At 44.3% G+C, this 27,387-nt stretch overlaps 1 protein-coding gene across 1 annotated transcript; it reads left to right on the top strand.

Moving 5' to 3' along the window:
• On the top strand, positions 1-27,090 carry ZFP62 (ZFP62 zinc finger protein). Its single transcript, XM_036450191.2, is given in 3 exon segments — positions 1-250; positions 23,824-23,966; positions 23,968-27,090. Coding segments are annotated over 3 exon segments (2,961 nt in total). The 5' UTR covers positions 1-15; the 3' UTR covers positions 26,551-27,090.
• Positions 27,091-27,387: the final 297 nt, after the last annotated feature.

Genomic DNA, 27,387 nt, shown 5'->3' with positions numbered 1-27,387 from the left:
CTGCCCCACCGCGGAATGAAACCTCTAGGAAAAACGGAAGCTTCGCCTGTAGCTCTCCGCCCTTCAGCGTACGCCACCAGCCAGCACCAAACCAACCATCCGCCTCCCGGCGCCGAGTACCATCGAGCCAGTCCTCCAGCCTCCCAGAGAGGACCCGGAAGTGCCCGGAGCCGCACGGCGCTTCCGGCCGCGCGGGCCGCGCTTTTGTCCCGCAGGCGGCGGCCTCCCGCGGCGCGGCCTCAGCCTGGACGTGAGTATGCGGCCGCCCCGCTTCCGCCGGGCCCTGCCGATCCGCTTTCCCGCCGGCGGTCCTGGCTGTCCCTGGAGGCGCGGGCGGGGTCTGGGCCGCAGCTGCCCGGTCCCCACGCTCCTCCGGAGGCGCCGGCGGGAGGGGAGGGAGGGAAGGCCGCGGGCGGCGGGCGCGCCCCTGGAACGCGCTGGACTCGCCGAGGGCGCTACTCCGGCCGCTGGCCGGCCGGGGCCGGTGGGCTGCCCGCGCCGAGAAACGCCCCGCGCTCATGTTGTCCCGGCGGGAGTGGAATCGTGAAAATTAGCGCCCCCCCCTTCCCCCGCACCCCGCTGGCCATGTCCCCTTGCAGTTAAGCTTGGCCGTGGGACTTGTGAGGGAATGCGAGCCTTAGAGGGGCCCCTAGGCCTAGGGGCCATCGGACTCGTCCTCCCGCCCCTCCCCCATTTTTCCTTCGATGGGGATGATGCTGAGCCTCCGGGGCGGTGCAGGCGGAGCCGGGGCGGTGCTCCATTCCCTCTTCCTGGGAGCGCAGCGGCGCACAGGCCGGGGGGTGCCGCCCGCTGGGAGCTGACTTGGGAGCCGGGCGGGGGAAGCAGCGGCGGGGAGTGAAGGTGAATGGGTGCCAGGCTGGGTGTGCTGCTTTAAGATGTTTGGACTCACTGGCCAGTAGGTGTGTTTTCTTTTTGAAAGCACAAGGGTTTGTGGTGTTTTTTAATGTTTAAATATGTAATATACCCATATGGCTCACATATTTTAAATATAAAAAGTTATTAGCGAAAAGGTTTCCTCTCTTGCAGCCATTTTCCTAGGCCCAACCTCATTAAATAATCACATTTAATTTATTTGAGTGTATCCTAGGATTTCTTTATGCAAATACATGCAAATGTGAATGTAGTTCCCGCTTCTTTCCACACGTGGTGGTAGGTCGCTCTTAGAAGTTCTGCTCCTTGCTTCTTTCACTTTATCTTTGAGATCACCAGAACACAGAGATTTTTTTTCTTTTTTACAGTGCTGTAGTGCTGTGGTATTGGATTAGCCATCCTTTGGATCTCCTATAATTTTTTTAAAAAATAAATCTTTATTGCTCATATTATTACAAATGTTCATTCCCCCCCCCCTCCATTGCTCCCCTCCACCAGGTTCCCACCCCACCCTCTGCCATTTCCCCACCCCCCATTGTCCTCATTCATAGGTGCACAGTTTATGTTCAGTCTCTTCCCACATCCCCCTCTCCCCTTTTCCCCAAGAATCGTCAGTTCACTCCCCTTCCATACCTCTGATTCTATTATATTCACCAGTTAATATTGTTCATCGGTTCTTTCTTTTTTTTTTTCTTTTTTTTTAATTTTCTTGGTTTTTAGATTCACTTGTTGATAGTTATGTTTTTGTTGTTCATAATTTTTATCTTTATTTACTTTCTCTTCCGAAAGAACCCCCTTCAGCAATTCATATAATTCTGGTTTGGTGGTGATGAACTCCTTTAGCTTTTTTTTTTTATTAGTGAAGCTCTTTATCTGCCCTTCGATTCTGAGTGATAGCTTTGCTGGGTAGATTATCTTTGGCTGTAGGTTCTTGCTATTCATCAGCTTGAATATTTCTTGCCATTCCTGTCTGGCCTGCATGGTTTCTGATGAGTAATCAGCTGATAATCGTATGGGTGCTCTTTTATAGGTAACTACCTGCTTTTCTCTTGCTGCTTTTATTTTTTTTTATTTATTTTTATTTTTTTAAAATATATTTTATTGATTTTTCACAGAGAGGAAGAGAGAGGGACAGATAGTCAGAAACATCGATGAGAGAGAATCATTGATCAGTTGCCTCTTGCACCCCCCCCACTGGGGATGTGCCCGCAACCCGGGTACATGCCCTTGACCAGAATCTAAACCGGGACCCTTCAGTCCTCAGGCTGACGCTCTATCCACTGAGCCAAACCGGTTTCAGCCTCTTGCTGCTTTTAATATTCTCTCTGTCTTTTGCTCTTGGAATTTTAATTATGATATGTCTTGGTGTGGTCCTCTTTGGATTCCTTTTGTTTGGAGTTCTCTGCGCTTCCTGGACTTGTAAGTCTAATTCTTTCACCAGGTGGGGGAAGTTTTCTGTCACTATTTCTTTCAGTATGTTTTTGATATCTTGCTCTCTCTCTTCTGGGACCCCCATAATTCTGATGTTGGTTCGCTTGAAGTTGTCCCAGAGGTTTCTTACATTATCTTCAACTTTCTGGATTCTCTTGTCTTCTTGCTTCTGCAAGAAGTGTCTTTTGGCTTTTTATGTTCCAAATCTTTGACTTGCTTCTTGCGATCTTCTGTACTGTTTTTTAGGACTCTGTATAATATTTTTTATTTCAGACAATGTATTCTTTATTTCTTGTTGATCCCTTATTATTTCTTATTGATCCCTTATTATTTCTAGTTGATCCCTTTTCATATCCTCATAGGTCTTATCAATATTTTCTAGGAAATTATTGAAAAACCTTATAAGCGTGGTTTTGAACTTTATATCCAGTTGCTTCTTTTCCTCCATTTCTTTTGTTTGTGATCTGTTTCCTTGTCTCGACATTTTCACAGCTTCCCTGAGTTGGTAGGGTGGCTTTGTGTGCTAAGGTGTCCTATATCGTTCAATGAGTCAGCCTCCCAGTTACCTGAGGTGGACAGTCTTGGTGTAGCCCTTTGTGGGCTGTGTGTGCAGTCTTGTTGTTAAGCTTTGCTTATTGGTATCACTGGGAAGTGTTGATCTCCAAGCCAATTGGCTATGAGAATCAGAAGTGTCTCAGCTAGGAGGGTTTCTGTATTCTGCTTGAATAAGGCGGAGTCTCGAGGTGGCACAGACAAGCTTTGTTGAATCCCGCACAATTGGTTGCAGGAATGCGCACCTCTTTGATATAGGCGCAAACAAGCTTTAGATTCCTGTCTGTCCCTCCCTCGGAGAGTCCTATTGGCAGCGAACGAGGAAGCTAGCCACTGGAAGGGCTTCTGTGCTCTGCTTGGATGGGGCGGAGTCTCCGATGGTGCAGACAAGCTTTATTCAGCCCCTCCCTATGAGAGTCTGGTTTCTGAGTCCCGCAGTAATGGCCGCTGGCTTCACACACCTCCCAGAGATCTCTGCCCACTGCCTGAAAGTCTGGCCTCTCCCTGGGGCCATCTATCAGCGCAATAGGGTGGTTCTGTTTTCCTCCCGAACAAGAAAGCTAGCTGCGCATTAGCTGTCCACCCTCTCCACGCACAGGGAGTAAGCCTGTAGCGAACTCAGCCTGCCCTCTCTGAGCTCCGCAAGCAAGCCAGCAGCAAAATCTGGCAGCTGCCTTTTCACGCTTGCAGTTCACAGTTCCTGAGGTTCAGTGCCTTCTCTCCTTCCCAGATGGTAGAGCCTTCTCTCAGCCAGCCAACCGGCACTTCAGGGTGATGTTTCCCCTGTTTTTCAGCTCTAAATTAAAATTTGTTGTGGTAGGCTGCATTCAGGTGTCTACCCTATGCTGCCATCTTGGTTTCTCTTGGATGTTCTATAATTTTTTAGATCTGGTCAGGGTCATTGTTTCCCCCCCAATTTTTGTTGCTCCATAGCGGCACATTCAGTGACATACTATGGCATATCTGATCAAGGATTTTTAAAGAAGTAATTAAGCAATCATAAAATAATTTTTTTTACATCAGTTAAGCCAGTTATTGGTAGATTGTTAAATATATCAAATCATTATAGCACATGTAGTGTTTAAAAAACAACCAAGCAGTCTTTCCCTCCTGAGTCTTGTGTTTATGATATGTAGTCTCACAGTAGCCTCATAAACCAATTCTGTAAATGACTTTTCAAGTCAAGTCTTTGCTCTTTCAGCTTCATAAAATCTCTCAGCCTCTTTCAGAACCTCCTTTGCTTAACTTATTTCCAAGAATGACTAGATTTCCTCTCCACTACCAAGTATGAGAATGTTCTAATTTAACGTTTTACTTTGAGGAAAAATTATCTTAAATCCTTATGTCCACTTTTAAAGTAATAGAACCAACTCATGTTAAACAATTACTCTTCTGATATTCATAAACTATAAATGCAGTAATAACTACAGCACAAACCTTATTTTTTCTTATCCTATGCATATTACTTCTCACTCCTTAAATAAAATTGCTTTTATTTATCCAATTCTCCCACTTCCTAAGTATTCTCTTCTGGGTAAACATTTTGTACGCATTCCTTCTGGTTTTCTCTTTTCTCTCTGAAGAAAGAAGAGCTGGCTTGGTCATCTCCAAATTAAAATACACTACCTAAGATACAGAATCCAAATGTGACACTTGATGGTAGATTGACATGGGAAATGTGGTTGGTACTCTGGGAATCAGATTAGCTGCTGGCATGTTGAAGCTGTAGCTTGCTGCCTGAAGTGGTTCATAGGCAGCAGTTTACACCAAAGGTAGCCATAGCTGCTCTCGTGATTCTCTAGGTTCGTGAAAAGTGGCTCCTGACTCTTTGGGGCAGGGATGGCAAGAATTTAGGGCAAGTTCATAATATCTGCAGAGCTCCTCTAGGCATTGGTGGTAGAAATGAATGAACAAGTACAGAGGTGCCCAGAGTCATGGATCATGTGTCATTTGGAAGGAGTAGATAGCTTTCTGTGGCACTTCAAAAAAAAGTATTTTATTGATTTTTAGAGAGAGGAGTGGAGAGGGATAGAGAGTTAGAAACATTGATGAGAGAGAAACATCAATCAGCTCTCTGCACACCCCCCTCTGGGGATGAGCCCGCAACCAAAGCACATGCCCTTGACCGGAATGGACCCTGGGACCCTTCAGACCACAGGCTGATGCTCTATCCACTGAACCAAACTGGTTAGGGCTCTGTGGCACTTTTGACTTACGTAATCAGGCTGTTGGGCCAAGCTCTCTGTTGGGAACTGGTTAGAGAGGAATTTCCAATCCAGCCTTTAGAACTTTTTCAAGAGATTAAAACTTTTCTGGCTCTTCATATGCAAGATTTGTGCTTTTGGAATTATTCTTTTTTTGTGTCTTGGAGGTTACACACTCAGCAACCACATCAGTTGTCTTTCCCTCCCTCCCTCCCCACTTTATGTAGTTATGTTTATTTTGGTAAGCTTCCTTAATTTTATTTTTTTTAACAAGGTAAGGCATGAATAAAATAAATACCCAAATACTTGCATGTACACACACACTTATGTATACATATGTATATGTGTGTACACACATGTATACATAGTACACATACAGTTAAATAAATTGTCTTGTGAAGATGTAGTACATCTTTATTTCATTGTACCTTGAACTTGGAGTTCTTACTTGAAAAAGCTTTTCATGCTTCATGGTACCTTGCTCAAAATTTTTTTATGGACTAATAATTTTAGTAGTAGTTAGAATTTTTTTTTCATTTCCCCTTTCAGGAAAATAAGCTCTGCAGTTTATTAGGCAGCTGAGAAGGACCCGTTTCATTTGCTTTCAGTCCATGTCAGACTCTCCCCACTCGCTGCATCCCTCCCCAACCCGTTTCTGACTGATTTCCTAGGAATGCACAGCCTGCGGGAGGGGGTGCGGGGTGACTCACTGGCTCATCAGCTATATAAGGTCCTGAGGGGCTGGAGGGAGGGGCTCTGGGCCCGGGGGCAAGAATAGGCTGATGGAATTAGCCCGCAGATGTTACTTAGGGGGGCTTCATCCCTGAACCAGGGGCAGAGCTGGGACAGGGCACCGATCCCCCAGCAGCCTGACAGAGCGAAGGGCCTGTGGGCCCAGAGCCTGCTCCGCCCCACCCCCAGCAGCTCTGCTTCCTCCTCCCACCACATCCTGAGCGGTGCTGGCTGGCAGGGCCCCGCGTCCCCAGTCAGCCCAGGCTTCCTGTTTGGGCGATCTGCTTCCGGCTCCCCAGAGCCCTGACCCAGGTATGGTCACCACCACAGGTCCTACCCTGCACCCGATGGCCCTGGACTTTGGGTTCAAACTTCACGGACCTTCTGCTCTTTCCACCCCAAAGCAAAGTCAGCTAATTCTGCAGGAAGTGACTTTTCTGAACACTTGGCCCTGCCTTCCTGACTCCTCGCTGCAGGCTCGGGCTCGGGTGGGCGCTTAAGCTCCTTGTGGTGGTGACGGGGGACAGAGCACCCCAAGCTGCATCTGGCCTGTGGTCCCTGAGGGCGGCCCATGTGGGATGAGGACTAGACGCCAGGAAGGGCTTCCGTCTCGGGAACATGTATGAGCTGGAAGGGACTGCGGAAGGGGTTGGACCAGGGCCAGGCCAGGGGAGCCCTCAGCCTGCTTCTCCCACTTTCCTGCACCCCCGATTCCAGTCTGACCTCTGACCCTCCGCTGGCCTTGGCCTCACCCCTGTCCTCAACTCCCGCGGGACTCCTGCTCTCAGCACTGCCTCCAAGTTCACTTCTCTTTTTCCACCCCAACGGGAGGGAGAGGCCAGGGAGAGGGGAACCCCAGTGTGAGCCAGTCCTGAGAGGGGGGCAAGGCCGGGAGGAAGGTGAAGGCAGGGAGGCTGAGAGGTCTTTGGCAGAGGAGAGAGGGAGGGAGGGGCGGGCTGTCTGAGGCAGTGGCCCAGCTGGGTGCAGCCTGAGGTCACCCACTCTGAAGGCCTCAGTGTGAGTCTCCCAGGGGCAGACTCCGTGCCAGCCCCCCTGCCCCCAGCCCAGGCCGCGCCCTCCAGCGCCTCCCTTCCTTGGGACTCTATCCCCTCCTTCATTTCTCCCTAGAACCCCAAAGCCACCACCACCCCCCCCCCCCCCCCCCGCGCCACTTCTCCCCAGCGAGGGCTCCTCATCCTGTGACCCTGCTTGACACAATCAAGGTTGCTGGCCTGTCTCCCACCAGAGGGGCTGGCTGCCTCAGACTCAGGAAAGGAAGGAGGCAGCAGCCGGGGCACACCCTGCGACGCCCCAGGGACAGCGAGGCCCCCAGGGCGGCTGGACCAGGGCTGTGTGCGGAGGGGCGGAGGCAAGCCTGCGTGCTGCCCCCTACCTGTTTGCGGTGCCTTTCCGGGGCCCCTTCAGCAGCTGCGGCGGAGGCGGAGGCAGCCCCCGGGACCGCCCCCAGCCCCGGCCCTGCCGTCACCCCTTAGAACAGCCGGCTCATGAGGGGATCCCCAGGAGCCTGGGGGGCCGCGGCTCCTCGGCTTCCTCTTCCTGCTGCCCCGCGTCCCGGGGCGGGAGGGGGCAGGGCCCGGCGCAGCGCCCCGGAGCCCCCGCCTCCGCAGCCTCCACCCCGCGAGGCCCGGGGAGCTGGCCGGCGGGCTCCGCAGGGGCTGGCTTCCGAGGGGCGGGCTCCGTGTCCCTGGCTGTCCGTTCTCGAGCCCTCCAGAGTGCAGGGTCCATTTCCACCCTTCGGCCGGCCCGGGGTCCCCCTCTGCAGCCTCGGCGGGGCTGGGGCTCCGCTGGGCGAGCTGCCCGCCGACAGGGCCCCGGGCTGCCCTGGGGGCTCCTGCGGGGCCGGCCGTGGAGCCTGGGCGCCCCCGTCCGCGGAGCTGCCCGTCCGTCCTCCGGGGCTCAGGCTCCTCTCCGATGGCTCCAGCGGCTTCGAACTCTGCTCCCGGGCCTCCGTGCAGCCAGGCCTCCATGGCGGGCCTCCGCGCAGCCAGGCCTCCGCGGCGGGGCCTCCATGGCGGGCCTCCGCGCAGCCAGGCCTCCATGGCGGGGCCTCCGCGCAGCCAGGCCTCCGCGGCGGCTCCTGCCCCGAGGCTTTGTTCTCGAGGCTAGCAGTTACAATTTAAATGAGAAAGATATTCATGAATATCTCTAAAGTTTTTCCATTTAAATATAAAGTTAAGTTTTGCTGGTTTAGTTTCTTAAATAGTATATCATATACTTTTTACTATAAATGTGTGCGGCAAATCTGACATGATATGTAATTATGACTCTTCTAAACTATTGTCTAAAAGTTTTCAATTAGTGGGATTTAGCAATTCTGGGATGGTGAGACAACATCAATTATCTTGATTGGATTATAATCTCTCAGACACTAGAACTCAGTTCTCTGTCCCCTCATGCCATCTTCCCACTGCACCTAATGAGTGATCTCTTAATTTAAAAATATATATATTTTATTGATTTTGTACAGAGAGGAAGGGAGAGAGAGAGAGAGCTGGAAACATCGATGAGAGAGAGTCATCCATCAGCTGCCTCTTGCACCCCCCCCCCCCCCCCCACTGGGAATATGCCCGCAACCAACATGCCCTTGACAGGAATCGAACTGGGACCCTTCAGTCCGCAGGCCGACACTCTATCCACTGAGCCAAACCGGTTTCGGCTCTTAATTTTTTTATTATGAAAAAATTTAAACATGCAGGATGGTAGAATAGTACGATGAACTTTATATATCCATAGCTCAGATGCAACAGTTGTCAGGATTCTGCTACATTTGTTTCCTCTTTTTTATTTTTGATTTATTGAAATTCTTTAAAGGAATTTATAGGCATAATACCATTTTATCCTAGCATGCTTCAATCTACAAAAAAAAGAGAGACATTTTTAACAACCAAAATGCCATTATCATACCATCTTAAATTAACTCTGATTTCTTACAGGTTGTCAAACTGCTGTGCCTGTGGTCTGTTTTTATGTGGCCTGCAAGTTAAGGATGGTTTTTACATTTTTAAAGGGATATTAAGTCCTAGCTGGTTTGGTTCAGTGGATAGAGCATCAGCCTGCAGGCTGAAGAGTGGCAGGTTCCACTCTGGTCAAGGGCACATGCCCGTTTGCAGGCTTGATCCCCAGTAGGGGCTGTGTAGGAGGCAGCCGATCAATGATTCTCATTGATGTTTCTATATCTCCCTTCCTCTCTAAAATCAATAAAAAATACACATATATATTTTTAAAAAGGATATTAAGAAGCAAATAAGACAATAAAGGACAGCCCTGGCCATTGTGGCTCAGTTATTAGAAAGTTGACCAACACTTCAAAGTATCATGGGTTTGATTTCTGGTCAAGGGCATTTACCTGGGTTGCAGGTTCATCCCTAGCCACAGTTGAGATGCAAGCAGGAGGCAACCAATTGATCTATCTTATCTCACCTCCCTCCCTCCCTCCCTCCCTCCCTCCCTCCCTCCCTCCTTCTCTCCCTCCTTGCCTCCCTGAAAAGCAATGAAAAAAATATCCTCAGGTGTGAGGATTAAATGAACGAATAAATAAATGACAGAATCAAAGGTGGCCCACAAAATCTACAATATCTTCTATCTTGGTCCTTTATGGAAAAATTTACCAACTCCTGATTTAATGGAGTGATTGTCCAACATACATGTATGAGTTTGCTACTTGTTTGCCGTAAACTCCTCAGAATTGAGTTTGGACTCCTTAGTATGATGGGCAGACCATGGTGCAGCCCTTGTTTTTGCCCACCTACCTATTTGTGCCTGTGCCCTCTGTTCCAGATGCTTGAGGATGGTAAACACCACTCCCTTTATTCTGTTTTTCCCTCTGCTGGACCTATTCTTTTTCTGAAGCTCTTCCTAGTCCTTTAAGCAATTCTATCCCTTCTGCTTCCTCATCTGCTCTGTGTATGCCTCTTCCATTTTTATCATGTGTTAGTTATTTTTCTGCTAAACTCACCTAGTCTGCAAGCTCCTTGATGACAGGGCCTTCCTTGTATCCATCTTTGAGTCCCAGGACGAGCTCAGTACCTAGGGAAAAGCAGGCTATAGATCATAACCTAACTTCCTTTGGCAACACTCAGTCTCTGAGATAACATATTAGATTACATCTTCGGTATTGTGTACAGGAGTAATTATTAAATTCTCTTCATTGCCTTTGCATTTTAGCAGCTTAGTCCTTAGCTATAATAAAATACCATGTATTGCCGAAACCAGTTTGGCTCAGTGGATAGAGCGTCGGCCTGCGGACTGAAGGGTCCCGGGTTCGATTCCGGTAAAGGGCATATACCTTGGTTGCGGGCACATCCCCAGTAGGGGGTGTGCAAGAGGCAGCTGGTCGATGACTCTCATTGATGTTTCTGGCTCTCTATCTCTCTCCCTTCCTCTCTGTAAAAAATCAATAAAATATATTAAAATCAACATAGCTAAAAAAATAAATAAAAGAATAAAATAAACACAGCTATATATTAAAAAAAAAAAAAAATACCATGTATTTGCCATAGCAGGTTTGGCTCAGTGGACAGACAGTTGGGCTGCTGACTGAAGTGTCCCAAGTTTGATTCCAGTCAAGGGCACAGGCCCAGGTTGCAGGTTCAATCCTGAACAGGGGCCATGTAGGAGGCAGCCGATCAGTGATTCTCGTCACTGATGTTTCTATCTCTCCCTCTCCTTTCCTCTCTGAAATCAATAAAAATATATTTTAAAAAATACTGTGCACTTAGTATCTTATAAACAACAAATTTATTTCTCACAGTTTTGGTGGTTGGGAAGCCCAAGATCCAAGCACCAAGGGATCTCTGTAGGGTCTCTTTTATCGGGTCTAGTAATAATTAATGTGGTTTTTAAACATTCGTTTAAAATCTTGCTTGGCGTTGACTTGTATTGACATAACCTTCAAACACGTGGTATTTACAGAACGTGTGAAGTGCAATTAACAAGTTTTGCTTGAAAAAGTTTGTGTTTGGTTTGGTTTCTGTTGCAAAACTAGGGCTAAGAAGATGGCGGATGAAGAGCATGTTCGGCACTGCATGCTTTACGAGTTCCAATTAGGAAGAAAAGCAAGTGAGGCTGCAAAAAACATCTGTAGTGCTCTTGGTCAAGATGCAGTTAGCGCCAGAAAATGCCAGCGTTGGTTTGAGAAATATCGCGAGGGAAATTTTTCGTTAGATGACAAGAGTGGTCGAGGCCGTGTGTCCAATTTTGATCAAGAAGCTCTTCAAGCTCTTTTGGTGCAAAATCCTCAAATTACCCAACAAGAGCTTGCGACAACTTTAAATTGTTCACAAAAAACAATTTCCAATCAATTGCGTGCACTTGGCAAAGTCCAAAAGTTTGGAAAATGGGTTCCTCATGAGTTGACCGACAACAACCGTAATCAAAGAGTCACAATTTGCAGTTCGCTCCTCTCTCGTCAAAACCGTTTGCCGTTTTTAGAGCAAATTGTTACCGGTGATGAACAGTGGGTGCTGTATGTTAATTTGAAAAGGCGGCCTCAATGGTTGGACAAAAATGAGGCTCCGCAGCCCACGCCAAAACCTGACTTGCATGCGAAAAAAGTGATGTTGTGTGTTTGGTGGAATTTTAAAGGCATTCTTCATTATGAACTTTTACCATCTAACCAAACCATTACAAGTGCAGTGTATAGTGCCCAATTGGAAAGGTTAGCCCAAGCTTTAAGAGAAAAAGAACCCGCGCTGATTAATCGGAAGGCCGTAATTCTTCACCACGAAAACGCACGACCGCATACTGCAAGAATCACTGCTGAAAAACTGCGCCAGTTGGAATGGGAAGTTCTCCCTCAACCTGCATATTCTCCTGATATTGCCCCTTCCGATTACCATTTGTTTCGTTCTTTGCAAAACTTTCTTGGAAAAAAATTTAATAATGAAGAATGCCTCAAAAATGCATTGACTGAATTTTTTGCATCAAAATCACAAGAATTTTACAACAGAGGGATTAAAATGCTTCCTGAGCGTTGGACACAAGTAGTAGAAAACAACGGCAACTATATTGTTGATTAAATTTTGTTGTATTGTTTAAATAAATTTGATTTAAAAAAGTATTAGAAAACGACATTAATTATTACTAGACCTAATACACGAACACTAATCCCATTCATGAGGGCTCAACCCTCATGTCCTAATATCTCCCACCGGATTACTTAATGCCTTCATGTTTGGGGATTAGGGTTTTAACATAGGAATTGGTGGTGGTGGGGAGGCACAGAAATTCAAGCCATAGTGTCAGTATTTACTGTAGTGCTAGTTTTATATGGCGAGGTTCTTTTCTTAGCTTCAGTACTGGTAAATATGAATCTCATTGCAGACCATCTCTTTCTAGTGAAGATGTACTTTTATATTGTTGTGTTTTGATTTCAGTCATTAAGAGGATTGGGTGAACGATGTTGGGTAATGGAACAGTGTGTCCCCACCCAAACAGGAGGTTAAATAGAGCTAAGACAGGAGAATGCTGGATTATTTCTGAGCGGTAAACAGTGAAGCTATTTGTGATCATATACACCAGCTAGTCAGTAGTGAATTAAATGGAGAATCCCAGAGGATATGGAGGGGATTACGAATTAACCTGTCAGAGAGAGCAAGGGGAAGGGTCCATCAGGGCTGAGGACCAGTGAATGCAATAGCACAGAGGGGTTCTCTAGCATGGCCCATTAGTGCCAAGCAAGTCATTCCAAGTGACTGCATGCAGGAAGCTGCAAGTGCCACACTAAGTAACTTGAGAAGATTTGGCATTGGGGAATGACCAGGTGTGCACTTTTCAAAACTCTTGATAGCTGTTGGAGGAAGAATTGGATAGGGGTAAGAATGAAGGTAGGGAGACAACAGCATAATTCGCAAATTTAGGAGGGCCTAAATTTAGGCCTCAGCAGTGAGAATGAAGTTGGACATGGGAACTTGAGAACTGAATAGGTATGAGAGAAAGAGAAGGGTCCTTTTGATTTAGGTAACAGGGGAGGACATGAATGGATACGAATGGTCTGTTATTGAAGAGGGGGGTCTGGCCAGAGATGAGGCTCTGTGAGGTAGCTTATAAGAGTAATAGGAGCCATGTTTATGCATGGAGCTGCCAGGAGAAAGAGTAAAACTGGGAGAGGAAAGATTTCAGATGGAATGGGGCCAGGAACAGCAGGCTGGGGAATTGGCCCCTGGTTTAGAAGAAGCTAATGCAGCGTTGTCCGAGTAGAAGAAATCGAATTGATTAGATAAGGCATGAGGGGAACATGAAAATCACTTTTTTAAAAATGTATGTTTTTTAATTGATTCCAGAGAGGGAGAAAGAGATAGAAACATGAATTATGAGAATCATCACTAGGCTGCCTTCTTCATGCCCCAACTGGGGATTGAGCCTGCAACCTGCGCATGTACCCTGGCCGGGAATCAAACCGTAATCTCCTGGTTCATAGGTTGATGCTCAGTCACTGAACCACATTGGTTGAGGCAAGATCACGTGATTTTTTAAAAAAAGAAAACTCTGAACAGAAGGCAGATAAAGCAGTACCTGGAGGGAAATAGAATTGAGGGAATTTTAAATTTACATTTTATATCTATATAAATAAAAATGTAAATGTTCATTGGTTCAAAATCTTAAATCTCCGAAAGTTCTTCACTGATTGCTTTGAAGTTTTGACACAATTTTGCATTCGAATACGCACATGTTTTTATATACCTTATACTTCCTATTATATAGATGCCACACCTGTGACAGGTAAACATGCTTTTATTTATTTTTTTAAATGCCATCTGTTTTGTGGCAGATTTTAATCAAGAGGGCTATCTTGGCTGTAGAGGTCACCCATGAGGAGTGAGGGTTTCCAGCTCCATACCAGACCTTTCAGCCCAGAATTTCATTGCCACAAAGAGAAGTGCCTATATCTTCAGGCTGTAAAAACCAACAGAGGTTATGGTTGTGAAAGACAGGCTGCTGGACTCCCAGGCAATTCTCTTAAAGGACCTTTGCACAGACTTACTGGGATTTATTCCCTCTACAGCAAGTTGGGACAGCAACTTGAAAGGAACCAGGGACATACAGGGAGGAACTAAATTGTCTGGCATCAGGGCAAGAGCTGTGGGGCAGCTTTCTCCCAGACAAAAGTACTGGGAGAGGCCATTGTTCCTTTGCTAACACAAAGTTAACAGGCAGACACCATATCTGAGTCTCCATCCATCTGGCTCATAATGTACACCCTACCCTAGTGACTACCTGAGACCCCACTCCACCCAGTTTGGAAAGCCCACCCGAGCTGTTTCCAGTGGCTTTTCCCTAGGAATGATGTGCCTTTGTTCATGCTTCAGACTTTCTTAAAATCTTTCAAACAAGCAACAGCTGGCCTTAGCATGCCCTTATACCTTTTTATAAGTGGCCCCAGGCCTGACACTAATGGCAGCTTGCCTTGGTTCACAGCTTGGCCTCTCTTGGGCCCAACACAAGTAGCAGCCATTTACAGATTCCTCTGTAGTTCATGCTGGAAGATCCCAGGCAGGACACAGGTAGTAGCTGATTTTGTACCACCTGGTAGGCTCCAGAGCTAGTGCACATGGTGGTCAGCTTCAGACCACACCAGATTACAATCCTACTACCTCTATGAGTGACACATGCAAGGTAAACTCAGCAACAAAATTCTACGGAATCACGTCCTGCTTCATAGGGTTGGCTTCTGCACAACAGTGTTTCTGCTATGGTTGTAGCTGCTCCTCACAGTTGATTGGCCTAGAGGTCAATTCCAGTGATGCCAGCAACAGTCAAGATTCAACTACAACAGGACGGTGCACAGAACTGACATCAGTGCATCTGGAGTGCCCAGCTCAAGTAATGGGACCTACAGGACACCTGCTACACAAGGCCACTTTACCAAGTCTGAAAAGCATAGCAGCTCTACCTAATACATAGAAACAAGCAAAAGGAAGCAGTCAAAATGTAGAAACAAGCATGTCACAAATGAAAAATGGGAGAAATCTCCTGAAAAAGAACTAAATAAAATGAAAGGAAGCAAACTACCAGATAAAGAGTTCAATGATTAAAAGGATGCTCAAGGAACTTAGATAATTAACAATATGAAAAAGGACCAGTCAGAAATGAAGGATACACTAACTGAAATGCATTAACTGAAATGCATAATTTATAGCAGCTCTAGCCAGTATGACTCAGTGGATAGAGTGTTGGCCTGCAGACTGAAGAATAATTTACAGGGAATCAATTGTAAAGGATGGTGAGAATCAAATAAGCAGTTTGGAATATGAAGAAGCAAAAAAGACCCAAATGAGAAGAGCAAAAAGAAAAAAGAATTTAAAGTTATGAAAATAGTGTAAGGAACCTCTGGGACAACTTCAAGTGTACCAACATTTGCATTATGGGTGTGTCAGAAGAAGAGGGATCAAGAAATATAAAACTTAGTTAAAAAAATAGTGAATGAACTTCCCTTACTAGTGAAAGAAACAGATATACAACTCTAGGAAGCACAGTGAGTTCCAAATAAGAGGAATCCAAAGAAGCCAACATAAGGACACATCATAATTAAAATGCCAAATGTTAAAGGCAAAGAATCTTAAAAGCAGCAAGAGAAAAGCAGTTAGTTAGCTACAAGGGAATGCCCATAATACTGTCAACCAATTTCTCAACAGAAGCATTTCGAGCTGGAAGAGAATGGCAATAAATATTCAATGTGATGAAAAGCAAAGACCTACAATCAAGATTACTCTACCCAGCAAAGCTATCATTTAGAGTTGAAGATGAGATAAAGACCTTCCAGATAAGAAGATGCTAAAGGAATTTACCACCACCAAACCAGTATTACATGAAATGTAAAAGGGTCTTCTTTAAGCAGCAGAAGAAAAGTGATGAAAAATATGAATAATAAAATGGCAATAAATGTATATCAACAGTTGAATCTAAAATAAAAATAAATGAACAAGCAGAACAGAAACAGACTCAAAGATACAGAGAACATTTGGACAGTTGCCAGATGGTAGGGGGGTTGGGAGGATGGGTGGAAATGGTGAGGGGATTTAGAAGTAGAAATTGGTAGTTATAGTGTACTTATGGGTGGGTAAGGTGCAGCAAGGGGAATATAGTCAGTAATATTCTAATAACTAAGGTGGGTACGAGATTTTTTGGGATGATCTCTTTATAAATCAATGGCTTATAATTTATTACTGTGCTTAATTGCCCTGAATTGGGTATTTAAGCTGGCTCTTATGACATGCCCCACTTTTTTTTTTTTTTTTTTTTTTTTTTTTTTTTTAGCATCTCCTTGAAACTGATCCCAAGTTCAGCTGCTTGCTATAACAAAAGCAAACTGATGAGCACAGTGCTGGTTGGAAGGAAAGTGTCGAGGTCAGGCTATTTAAGAAGATGGAGGAATCCTCAAAACCAGGCGTCTTCAAACTACGGCCCGCTGGCCACATGCGGCCCGCAGAGGAGTCTGATCCGGCCCGCCAGGTTTTTTGGGCAGTGAGCGCAGCCGAGGTGTTACAGTAGGAATTAGTAGTTCATATAGTCCGGCCCTCCAGCTCTCTGAGGGACCGTGATCTGGCCCCCACTTTAAAAAGTTTGAGGACCCCTGCTCAAAACCATCTTAATAGCTATATTCCAGGCAGCTAATTATATAGGGTAAAAGAGACATTGAAGTTGAGAGCTGTGGCAGGGAAGATTTTTCTGTGAATGTGCAACTTGCCTCCCCTGGTTATCCTGTTCCTGATACTAGTTAGGCTCCTGTGTTTGGCTGAAGTGGATGAATTTGCACATCTGGTGGTGGTTGGAAACAGGAACAGTGTGCTCTGCCAAGACACTTAAGCAAAAATATGTAATTTCTCAAGCATATAAATTTCTGCTTTGTTGTTAGTTCATTTTTGCCAGGATTTCAAGGTTAGCTTGGAGGTAGTAGCTCTCCACTGTCAAATTTTACTCCATATCTATGGCATCTGGTTGACAGGTTCTAACATCTGATGGAAGAAATGTACCTGCTGTCAGGCAAATCTTTGAGGATTAAAGGTAAGGTAGCTAGTTAAGGATTAGTATTCAGGAAGACATACATTTTCCTATAGATATAATACAGGCTTATACTAATTTTATTCCTGAGTACAATAGAAGGGTTAGTAGAAGTATAGTCAGCTCAAGCTTTGTGAATGAACTTTGCAGTTTTTAAGAGAAGAGAACTGAACGATGTCATCAGCATATTGCAAGAGTATCCCAGAGTCTTGCCGAAACCGGTTTGGCTCAGTGGATAGAGCATCGGCCTGTGGACTGAAAGGTCCCAGGTTCAATTCCCATCAAGGGCATGTACCTTGGTTGCGGGCATATCCCCAGGAGGGGGTGTGCAAGAAGCAGCTGATCGATAATTCTCATTGATGTTCCTAACTCTCTATCCCTCTCTCTTCCTCTCTGTAAAAAATCAATAAAATATATTTTTAAAAAAAAAGTATCCCAGAGTCTAATTGGAAGTATCTTAGGCCAATAATTTTCTTATGGGGGAGTTTTTAAAACCTTGGGACAACACAGTTCCAGTACCCAATATCAATAATATTGAGAGGTCCTGCCATTGAAATGCAAATAGTAGCTAGCTGTACCTGCTCATCCATTGGAATACAAAAGAAAAAGTATTCTTCAAATGGTAAATCATGTGCTTGTCCCCAGGCACACCCTTCAGCAAAGTGTAGGGGTTAGGAACAGTTGCATGGATGTCCTGGGTAACTAAGCAATCTGAGAGCATGCTCAGGTGGAACTTGCTTTTCAGGAGAAAAAGTCACTTGGGCAGGCAGTTTGCAGAGCAGGTCCTGCCCCAGTAAAGGAATGGGGCAGTCTGGCATGTAAAGGAAGTTATGCCAACTTCAAATCTCCAAGCTGACATTCACGAGGCTTAAGAAAGGTCTGCTGTTGTAGCTTTCCCGTAACCCCAGTAACTGCAGTGGTAGCTGGACTATTTTTGTTAGTTTAGAATTTAAAACTAAGTTGCCGTATGTCTAGAAGAAAGTCAGGTCATTCCCCGCTGTCACCTTAACCCAGAGCTCCTGTGGGGAAGTTGTAATAGGTGGGGAGGCATCCAAAGGAGCTCCTGGGCCGCCTCATTCCTCACCCGAGTCTCTTCTGCGTGCAGCCATCATCCATTGGGGATCATCCCCTTTCCCTTTCTAGGAGCATTCGTTTCTTCTTTCTTTGGACGGTCCTTTCTTCAATGTCCTTCCCTACAATAAGTGCATTGGTTGGAGCTCAGTGGTCTGCTTTCCTTCCTCTGGACAGTTTCTAGGAAAATCATCACTTGCTTTTGCTTTTTAGCTTCTCCTCCATGGAATGCCTTAAAGGCTATATATCCACCAGCTGTGACGGATTCATTCCTAGAATTCCATCCATTCGTTGGAGCTTCCTTCTAATGTCCAGGGCTTTCTATCCAGTAAAAGTGATGTTAACCATTTGCCCATTTTCAGCATCCTGGGGATTTACATCCCTGTACTTGTGGTAAGCCTGATAGATCCTCTCTCAAAACTCAGGGAGTCCTTATTAGGCTTTTGATATACATCCTGTATAATATTCAAACCTTTCTCAAACCTTCTAGTATGCATCTTCTCTAATGCTCCAAATATACCAGGCGTCTATTATTTGGTCCCAGTCTGGCTCAATGAGAGGCGTGGTCCCTGTCAGGTTTGGAGTCCCATTTGGAGTCAGTAGGCTTCCTCTGGAGCCTTATCTTTCATCTGCTGTTTGCAAGATATTCAGGAGAGCCTGGATATCTCCCCGGTTAGGACGATGGGTAGCAAAAATGAATGTAATTAAGTCAGTCATTTTCTGGGGGTCCTCCCTATTAGGAGCATTAGAATTCCTTCAGTTTAACAAGTCTGAAGTTAAAATTGCCATAGTTGGTTTGGCTCAATGGTAGAGCATTGGCTCATGGACTGAAGGGTCCTGGGTTCTCTTCCAGTCAAGGGCACGTACCTCGGTTTCAGGCTCAATCCTCAGTCAGGGAGCACATGTGGAGGCAGCCAATCAATGTGTTTCTCTCATGATGATTCTCTTTCTGTATCTCCCTCTTCTTTCCACTCTCCCTAAAAATCATGGGAAAATTTCCTCAGGTGAGAACCAAAAATAAATAAAAAATTAAATTTAAGTAAAAACTATACAAAAGTGTATAGAGTGTTTTCCTCCCTATCCCTTCCGCTCTATCCCACCCTCCCTGTCCCTTAGAGGTAATGGTTTATGTCTTCTGGCATTACTGTAAAAATAAACCAACAGATACGGGCTTGTCTCTTTTTAAACAAAACATTAACATATATGCATTTTACTGGGAGGCACTCTCATTGACACTAGGGAGTTTTTACCAGATAGCCCCTTTCGTCAGTGGGAGAAGACTGTCCCCAGCTTAGATTCTTTTCTCATATAAGTGAATTTATACAAGAGGTCACTGCATGCGAAAAGCCAGTTTATTAAAGCATGCGCCTTTATTAAGAAGCAAAGCACACCTATTCATCTGGCTCAGGAAGCGCAGACGGGCTCTCAGCTCATCTGAAGGGCGAGTTGGGTTCGGGTCCAAGGTTGTCCCGACCAGCGGGAGATCAACGTGGGGGCGAGGAGGCACCTAGAAGGGAATGATAGAGGACAGGAGTGCGAAGAAATGAAGGCAAGACAAGTTCTGATCAAGCCTCGAACTTTATTTTTTGAAATGGCTGTATATATACAGCAGAAACGAAGGGGGGCAGGGTTGCCTATGCAGAGGGGTCTTTGGCAGTGTATAATTGGTTTAGGCACTGAGTGACAAGGTGGTAAGATATCTGGCAACACAGGATTGGCTAACTGCCAGGGCGGCGTAACATTCCAAGGTGTAACATTCCAAGGCTGGGCTAGCTATGGGGGGAGGATCAGGAAGGGGAAGTTGCAAAGATTCTAAGTGGCAGGTTAATCTTATCTTCTGGCCAAACCCTCAGGGCACCGCATAACTTCTGCTAGAAGGAACTTAATTCTATTTCCTTAAGACGGAGTTGCTTGTCTCAACTCTGATGGCTTCCAACACAAGGTGTCATATAGCCTCCTGTCTATAGGTCTCAAATTTCTTCTGCTGAATATTTTGGTACAAAGTAATTCTCAAGGCCCCTTTTTACTTTTTGTAAGCTTCCCAGAATTCATGGGAAGCACCTGCAACTTCATCTTGCCCAGCCTAAGACTGCTGGCTTCTCTGCTTTGGGTGTAAAATAGCCTCTTTTTTCCCATTCGCCTTTGTCCCTCCCTCCCTGCATTCTCTCCTTAGGGAGTTTTTAACCATTTGCTTCAAGTGTCCTTGACTGGGGAAGAAATGGCTTATCTACAAGCTGGCTGCAAATTGCTCACTCCATTTGGGCAGTTTCTTTATTCCTCCTGCCCTGGAATCCTGTAACATCACTATACAATATATCCTTGAAATTGCTCCTTATTTGTCAATTATAAAAATATTCTTTATTTTCTATCCGTTTTGTATTTGTACCATAGCTTATTTAACCACTCTTCTGTGTGTGGATATGTAGGTAGTTTTCCATATTTTGTAGTTAGAAATAATTCTACAAAGAATAAATCTATGCATATATACTTTTGTATTGTTGGAAGTGTATTTTCACTATAAATTCCTATATGGGATATTTGAATTAAAGTGTAAATGCATACATAATTGTGTTTGAGATTGACAAATTTCCTTCAACAGAGGTTTTGCCAGTTTGTATTCCCAGTAATGTATAAGAGTGCCTGTTTCCCTCACAGCCTCACCAACTAAATAGATTGGCAAACTTTGGAATATTTGCCAATCTAACAGGAGAATTAGTATTTTAGTATTAGTTATTTGTTTTCCTCTATTATTGAGTGAAATTAAAAACACATTTAAGGGCAATTTTATTATTTCTTTTTGACCTTTTGCCCATTTTCCTTTAGGATTTCTAGTTTATTTTTTCTTCAGCTTTTGAAAATTATTTATATGTTAAGGGTATTAGCCTTTATATCTGATGTATATTGTAAATGTTTTCTTGATTTTGCTTATCTTATTTGTTGTCGTTAATCCTCATCTGAGGATATTTTCCCATTGATTTCTAGAGAGAGTAGGAGGGAGGGAAGGGGGAAGGGAAGGAGAGACAGAGACATTGATTGATTGCCTCCTGTATGTGCCCCGACCAGGACCAAGGACCAGAGCCTGCAACCGAGGTACATACCCTTGACCAGAATCAAACCCAGGACCTTTCAGTCTATGGCCGACGCTCTATCCACTGAGCCAAACTGTCTAGGGCTTGCTTATGGTTTTTTGTTTTTTTTTAACAGAGAGGAAGAGAGAGGAATAGAGAGTTAGAAACATCGATGAGAGCCGAAACAGGTTTGGCTCAATGGACAGAGCGTCGGCTTGGCGGGTTCAATTCCGGTCAGGGGCATGTGCCTTGGTTGCGGGCACATCCCCAGTAGGGGGTGTGCAAGAGGCAGCTGATCGATGACTCTCTCTCATCGATGTTTCTAACTCTATCTCTCTCCCTTCCTCTCTGGACAAAATCAATAAAATATATTTTTAAAAAAAGAAAGAAACATCCAGTACATGCCCTTGACTGGAATCGTGCCATGTTTGCATGAGGTTTAATTAGCATATTCCCTCTTTATTAAAAAGGATGGAGCAAGGAACTAGGCTGTGCCACCATTTCTCAAGAGCCTCTGAAAGTTTTTTTACCTAATATCATGTGTCATTTTGTGAAGCTTTCTCAGCTGAACCACCTTTGGTTTTACTGTCTACTGAGTGATGTTTTTTTTCTTTCTTTTAAAAAAAATATATTTTTTATTGATTTTTTACAGAGAGGAAGGGAGGGAGATAGTTAGAAACACTGATGAAAGAGAAAAATCAATCAGCTGCCTCCTGCACACCCCAACTGGGGATGTGCCCACAACCAAGGTACGTGCCCTTGACCGGAATCAAACCCTGGACCTTTCAGTCTGCAGGCCAACGCTCTATCCACTGAGCCAAACCAGTTTTGGCGTGAAATTTTTCTTTAAATTACTTTAGTGATATTCTGAGTTCCTAGCTTCTTTTCCTTTTCTGTTAATTTTAATTGAGTTCACCATTACAGTCACATAAGCATATGTTGGATCATGTCATTCTTTATACATTTCCACTTTTATTGCTCCTGCTTCCTTATGTTTATATACTAGTGGCCCAGTGCACAAAATTTGTGAATGGGGACGAGGAGGTGCCCCTCAGCCCAGCTTGCACCCTCTCCAATCTGGGATATCCTTCTCACAATCCAGGACTGCTGGCTCCCAACCACTCACCTGCCTGATTGCCCCTAACCACTTCTGCCTGCCAGCCTGCTAGCCCCTAACTGCCCTCCCCTGCCAGCCCTATTGCCACTGCTTCTCTGCTGGCTGATTGCCCCTAACTGCTCTCCCCTGCAGCTCAATTGCCCCAGCTGCCCTCCCCTGCTGGCCAGGTTGCCCCTAACTGCTCTCCCCTGCCAGCCTGTTCCCCCACAACTGCCCTCCCCTACCAGCCATCTTGTGGCAACCATCTTGTGTCCACATGGGGATAGCCAATTTTGACCCTATGGTGGCCATCTTGTGTGAGGGTGTGAGAGTCAATTTGCATATTACCTCTTTATTATATAGGAGCATAGAGTGTCTTAGTAGGATTGACAAGAAGTCCAGAGTACTGACCCAAGAGTCTGATACCCAAGTTAGGAGAAGAGTTACATAATTTTAACCAAGTCTGATCACAAATGTTTAATTGTCTAAGATTAGGGGATAAGGAACTTAGAACTGTTTCTTAGGCATCAGTTTTTCAGTAGGTGGATACTGATAGAATGCCAGCTATGTGTAGAGTACCTTCACAGGGACAAAGTTACACTGTCTGGCTCCTAAACTTTGGAAAGGAATTAATATTTCCTGAGTTCTGTGCTTTATCTTCAGGTTCCAAATATGATCTAATGACCTGACCTTAAATAAATATCAAAATAAGTAATAATAGCATATGGCACTTCACCAAGTATCAGACATTATTCTCAACACTACATATGTTCTCATTTAATATTCACCAATGAGGACCCTGTGGCACAACGAGGTTAAATAACTTTCTCAAAGACACACAGCTAGGTATTTGAACCCAGGCAGAATGATGATCTTGGCCTAATGGTTTGTGTTTTGCTTTTTTATATGCTCTCAATGTATTTAGCCTCTTCGTAAAGTAGGAGTGAAAGTCTTTCTGCCTGGCAGGATAGAGTGTCCTCTTCCTTGTAGAGTTTCTCCCGTGCTGCCCTAACTAGCCATTTTCCAGGGTCAGAGTTTTCCTTGGAGAAGTCCAGGAGGCCAAACCAACAGACTTATTTTCTGTATCCTTTCTAACATGACTATCCTCATGATTTTTTAACCATCTCCCTAACATTTGCACTTACTGATTTCTCCTCTTCTTTAGTTTTGCCTGTTTTCTACTGATTATATCTTCTTAACTTTTGTATTATTAATCTGTCTCCTCTTCTTTAGAGATTTCTTCTACCCTCTGTTTGTTTTTCCATGACTTGGTATCATTTTTAAAAAACTGAGGAATGTTGCCCCCAGTTTTGTACATCATTTCAAGCCATTTTAACTTACCCTCACCAGGGGTGGGGAACCTTTTTTCTGCCAGGTATCATTTGGATATTTTTAACATCATTTGTGGGCCATACAGAATTATCAACTTAGAAATTAGCTTGCTATATTTAGTCAAACATTTAATTAACTCACCCCTAATGCCTTGAGAGGACCATCCCCACTCCTATGATAAGATGTTATACAATAATAGAAAAGCTCTCTGATTTATTGAAAATCCATGGCTCTAGCATTTCAACATTAGCCCTACAATAGCAGAAATTTTGGCATGTCCACAATTGTATCCCAGCAGTTAAGTATCTACCACACAGTATGTAGTCATTAAACACTTGCGTGAATGAGTGAATTTGGATGTAATTCTTCCAGTTTCTTCTAAACAAAGTGAATAAGTATTTCCATTTTTTATTTTTTTTTAATTTAGTGTCACATTTCAAGACGAGGGGCACTGAAGATGAGGAATCAACTGAAAAGTGTGAAAATGTTGGAAATGCAGAATCTCTGTGGCTAAAAGTGCAAGGTCTTCACAAGGATCATATGCAGGAATCTAAGGTTGGTGAAACTTGGGGATAGCAAGGTAAAGAGCCAATTAGAAAAGCTCGAGGGAAAAAGAATGATGGAAGACAAAAGTGGCATCAGGGGAAAGATTGGAAAAGCCAAGAACACAGCAAATATAAATACAGAACAGAAAGACAAGGCATCTGAGAAAAACTTGTCTCTGAGCTCAAAGCACGTTACACACCATCCCATCCCTATAGAACAGAGAAGCAGTGAACAAGGCAAATGTGTGGAGAACATCAATGGAAATTCTCATCTCCATCTGAATCAGAAAACCAGTGCTTTTAGGAAATCCCATAAATGTGATGAGTGTGGGAAATTCTTTAAATATAATTCCCGCCTTATTCAACATAAAATTATGCACACTGGGGAAAAACACTATGAGTGCGAAGACTGTGGAGGGACTTTCCGGAGCAGTTCGAGCCTTCGAGTCCACAAGCGGATCCATACTGGGGAGAAGCCGTATAAGTGTGAGGAATGTGGGAAAGCCTACATGTCCTATTCCAGCCTTATAAACCATAAAAGCACCCATTCTGGGGAGAAGAACTGTAAATGTGATGAGTGTGGAAAATCTTTCAATTATAGCTCTGTTTTAGACCAGCATAAAAGGATCCACACTGGGGAGAAGCCCTATGAATGTGGCGAGTGTGGAAAAGCCTTCAGGAACAGCTCTGGTCTCAGAGTCCACAAAAGAATCCACACAGGGGAGAAGCCTTATGAATGTGACATCTGTGGGAAGACTTTTAGTAATAGCTCTGGCCTCAGAGTTCACAAAAGGATCCACACAGGTGAAAAGCCCTATGAATGTGATGAGTGTGGGAAGGCCTTCATTACTTGCAGGACACTCCTAAACCATAAAAGCATCCACTTTGGAGATAAACCTTACAAATGTGATGAATGTGATAAATCATTTAATTATAGCTCTCTCCTCATTCAGCATAAAGTCATCCACACTGGAGAAAAACCTTATGAATGTGATGAATGTGGGAAGGCCTTCAGAAATAGCTCGGGCCTTATTGTACATAAAAGAATCCACACGGGAGAGAAACCTTACAAGTGTGATGTCTGTGGCAAAGCATTCAGCTATAGCTCAGGCCTTGCAGTCCACAAAAGCATTCACCCTGGGAAGAAAGCTCATGAATGTAAGGAGTGTGGGAAATCTTTTAGCTATAACTCACTTCTTCTTCAACATAAGACTATTCACACTGGAGAGAGACCTTATGTATGTGATGTGTGTGGCAAAACCTTCAGAAACAACTCAGGCCTCAAAGTCCACAGGAGGCTCCACACTGGGGAAAAACCATACAAGTGTGACGTGTGTGGGAAAGCCTATATCTCACGTTCTAGCCTTAAAAACCACAAAGGAATCCATCTTGGGGAGAAGCCCTATAAATGTAGCTATTGTGAGAAATCTTTCAATTATAGCTCTGCTCTTGAGCAACATAAAAGGATTCATACGAGGGAGAAACCTTTTGGGTGTGATGAGTGTGGAAAAGCCTTCAGAAATAATTCAGGTCTTAAAGTACATAAACGAATCCATACTGGGGAGAGACCTTACAAATGTGAAGAATGTGGGAAAGCCTACATCTCCCTCTCAAGCCTTATAAATCATAAAAGTGTACACCCTGGGGAAAAGCCCTATAAGTGTGAGGAGTGTGAAAAGGCCTTTATCACATACCGAACCCTTATAAACCACAAAAAAATTCATCTTGGGGAGAAGCCCTACAAATGTGATGTGTGTGAGAAATCTTTTAATTACACCTCACTCCTTTCTCAACACAAAAGGGTTCACACTAGAGAAAAGCCCTATGAATGCGACAGGTGTGAGAAGGTCTTCAGAAACAACTCAAGCCTTAAGGTGCATAAAAGAATTCATACTGGGGAGAAACCCTATGAATGTGATGTGTGTGGAAAAGCCTACATCTCACACTCAAGCCTTATTAACCATAAAAGTACCCACCCTGGCAAGACACCCTATACATGTGATGAATGTGGGAAAGCTTTTTTCTCAAGCAGAACTCTTATAAGCCATAAAAGAGTTCATCTTGGAGAGAAACCCTTCAAATGTGTTGAGTGTGGGAAATCTTTTAGTTACAGCTCACTTCTTTCTCAACACAAGAGGATCCACACAGGGGAGAAACCCTATGTATGTGATGGTTGTGGAAAGGCATTCCGGAACAGTTCAGGCCTCACAGTGCATAAAAGGATCCACACAGGCGAGAAACCCTACGGATGTGATGAGTGTGGGAAAGCATACATCTCACACTCCAGTCTTATCAACCATAAAAGCATCCATCGCGGGCAGCAACCCTATAATTGTGAGTGTGGTAAATCCTTTAATTATAGATCAGTCCTTGACCAACACAAAAGGATCCACACTGGAAAGAAGCCATTCAAATGTAGTGATTGTGGAAAGGCTTTTAATATCAGATCAGATCTAACCAAGCATAAAAGAATCCATACAGGAGAAGAATATTTAAACGTGCCAAACGTGGGAAGTTACAGTGGCACATCACAAAGGAGAACTCATGAGGGTGGGAATGTTCTGGATGGGACCAGGATGAGCTTGTCTCTAGGAGGCAAAGTTTATTGAGTCTCAACTCAAATGGAAGAAGGATCTTATGAATGTAAGAATATCTGAAGTCCTCTTTCCTGGCTTATAATCTACATAGTATAAATGAAACCATGAGTAATCTTTTCTATGTTTCAGTCATGGCCAGCAAGGAGGCCTCCAATGTCAAGATAGTTGAGTCCTATGTTTCATACTGGAGATAAAACCTATCAAAATGATAGAATGTCAAAACCTTCAAAAGAAGCAGACATTCCTGGACAAATACGCACGAGGAAAGGGCTTAAGTTCATATTTAGATAAGTTCTGTAAATCTCAGTGTGGGACATGCAGGTAGAGCTTTGAGTCCCAATTATAGATTGGTCCGTGGAAAAATCCCAAGAAGGTCCGCCAACAGGCAAATTCAGGGGGAGAGAGGCTTCAGGGAATATAAATTTATTTAATAGTAGTGATCGTAAAATAAAAAGTTGATATAATTGAATGGGAAGGAGGTGATGACAAATTGTGAAATAAAATTTGAATTTTGTGGGGAAAGTAAAAAATGTAAGATAAGAGAACCTTCTTTTAAAAAGGCAGTTGATTGGATTATGCTGTTATAATATGATACACTAGTTGAGTGGGTGAAACTTAAAAAAAAAAATTAAACCTCAATGAATGATAAATGTGTAGTGAGTGAAAACCGACAAATAAAAGGTTCTGCCATGGAGAGAAATACAGCACATTCAGGAACTAACGGAATTTGCACAAAAAGAATTGATTCAGGGATTCCTATGAATAGGAATGCTGAGGAGGCCATTTTATTGTAGAAGTGAAAAAAACTAAGTAAGTACTAATAATCAGGGCATAGGAAATTTATGCTTC

Source organism: Pipistrellus kuhlii, unplaced genomic scaffold (genome assembly GCF_014108245.1).
Source record: "Pipistrellus kuhlii isolate mPipKuh1 unplaced genomic scaffold, mPipKuh1.p scaffold_m20_p_21, whole genome shotgun sequence".
Lineage (NCBI taxonomy): Eukaryota > Metazoa > Chordata > Mammalia > Chiroptera > Vespertilionidae > Pipistrellus > Pipistrellus kuhlii.
This window is presented reverse-complemented; position numbering and strand designations above follow the sequence as displayed.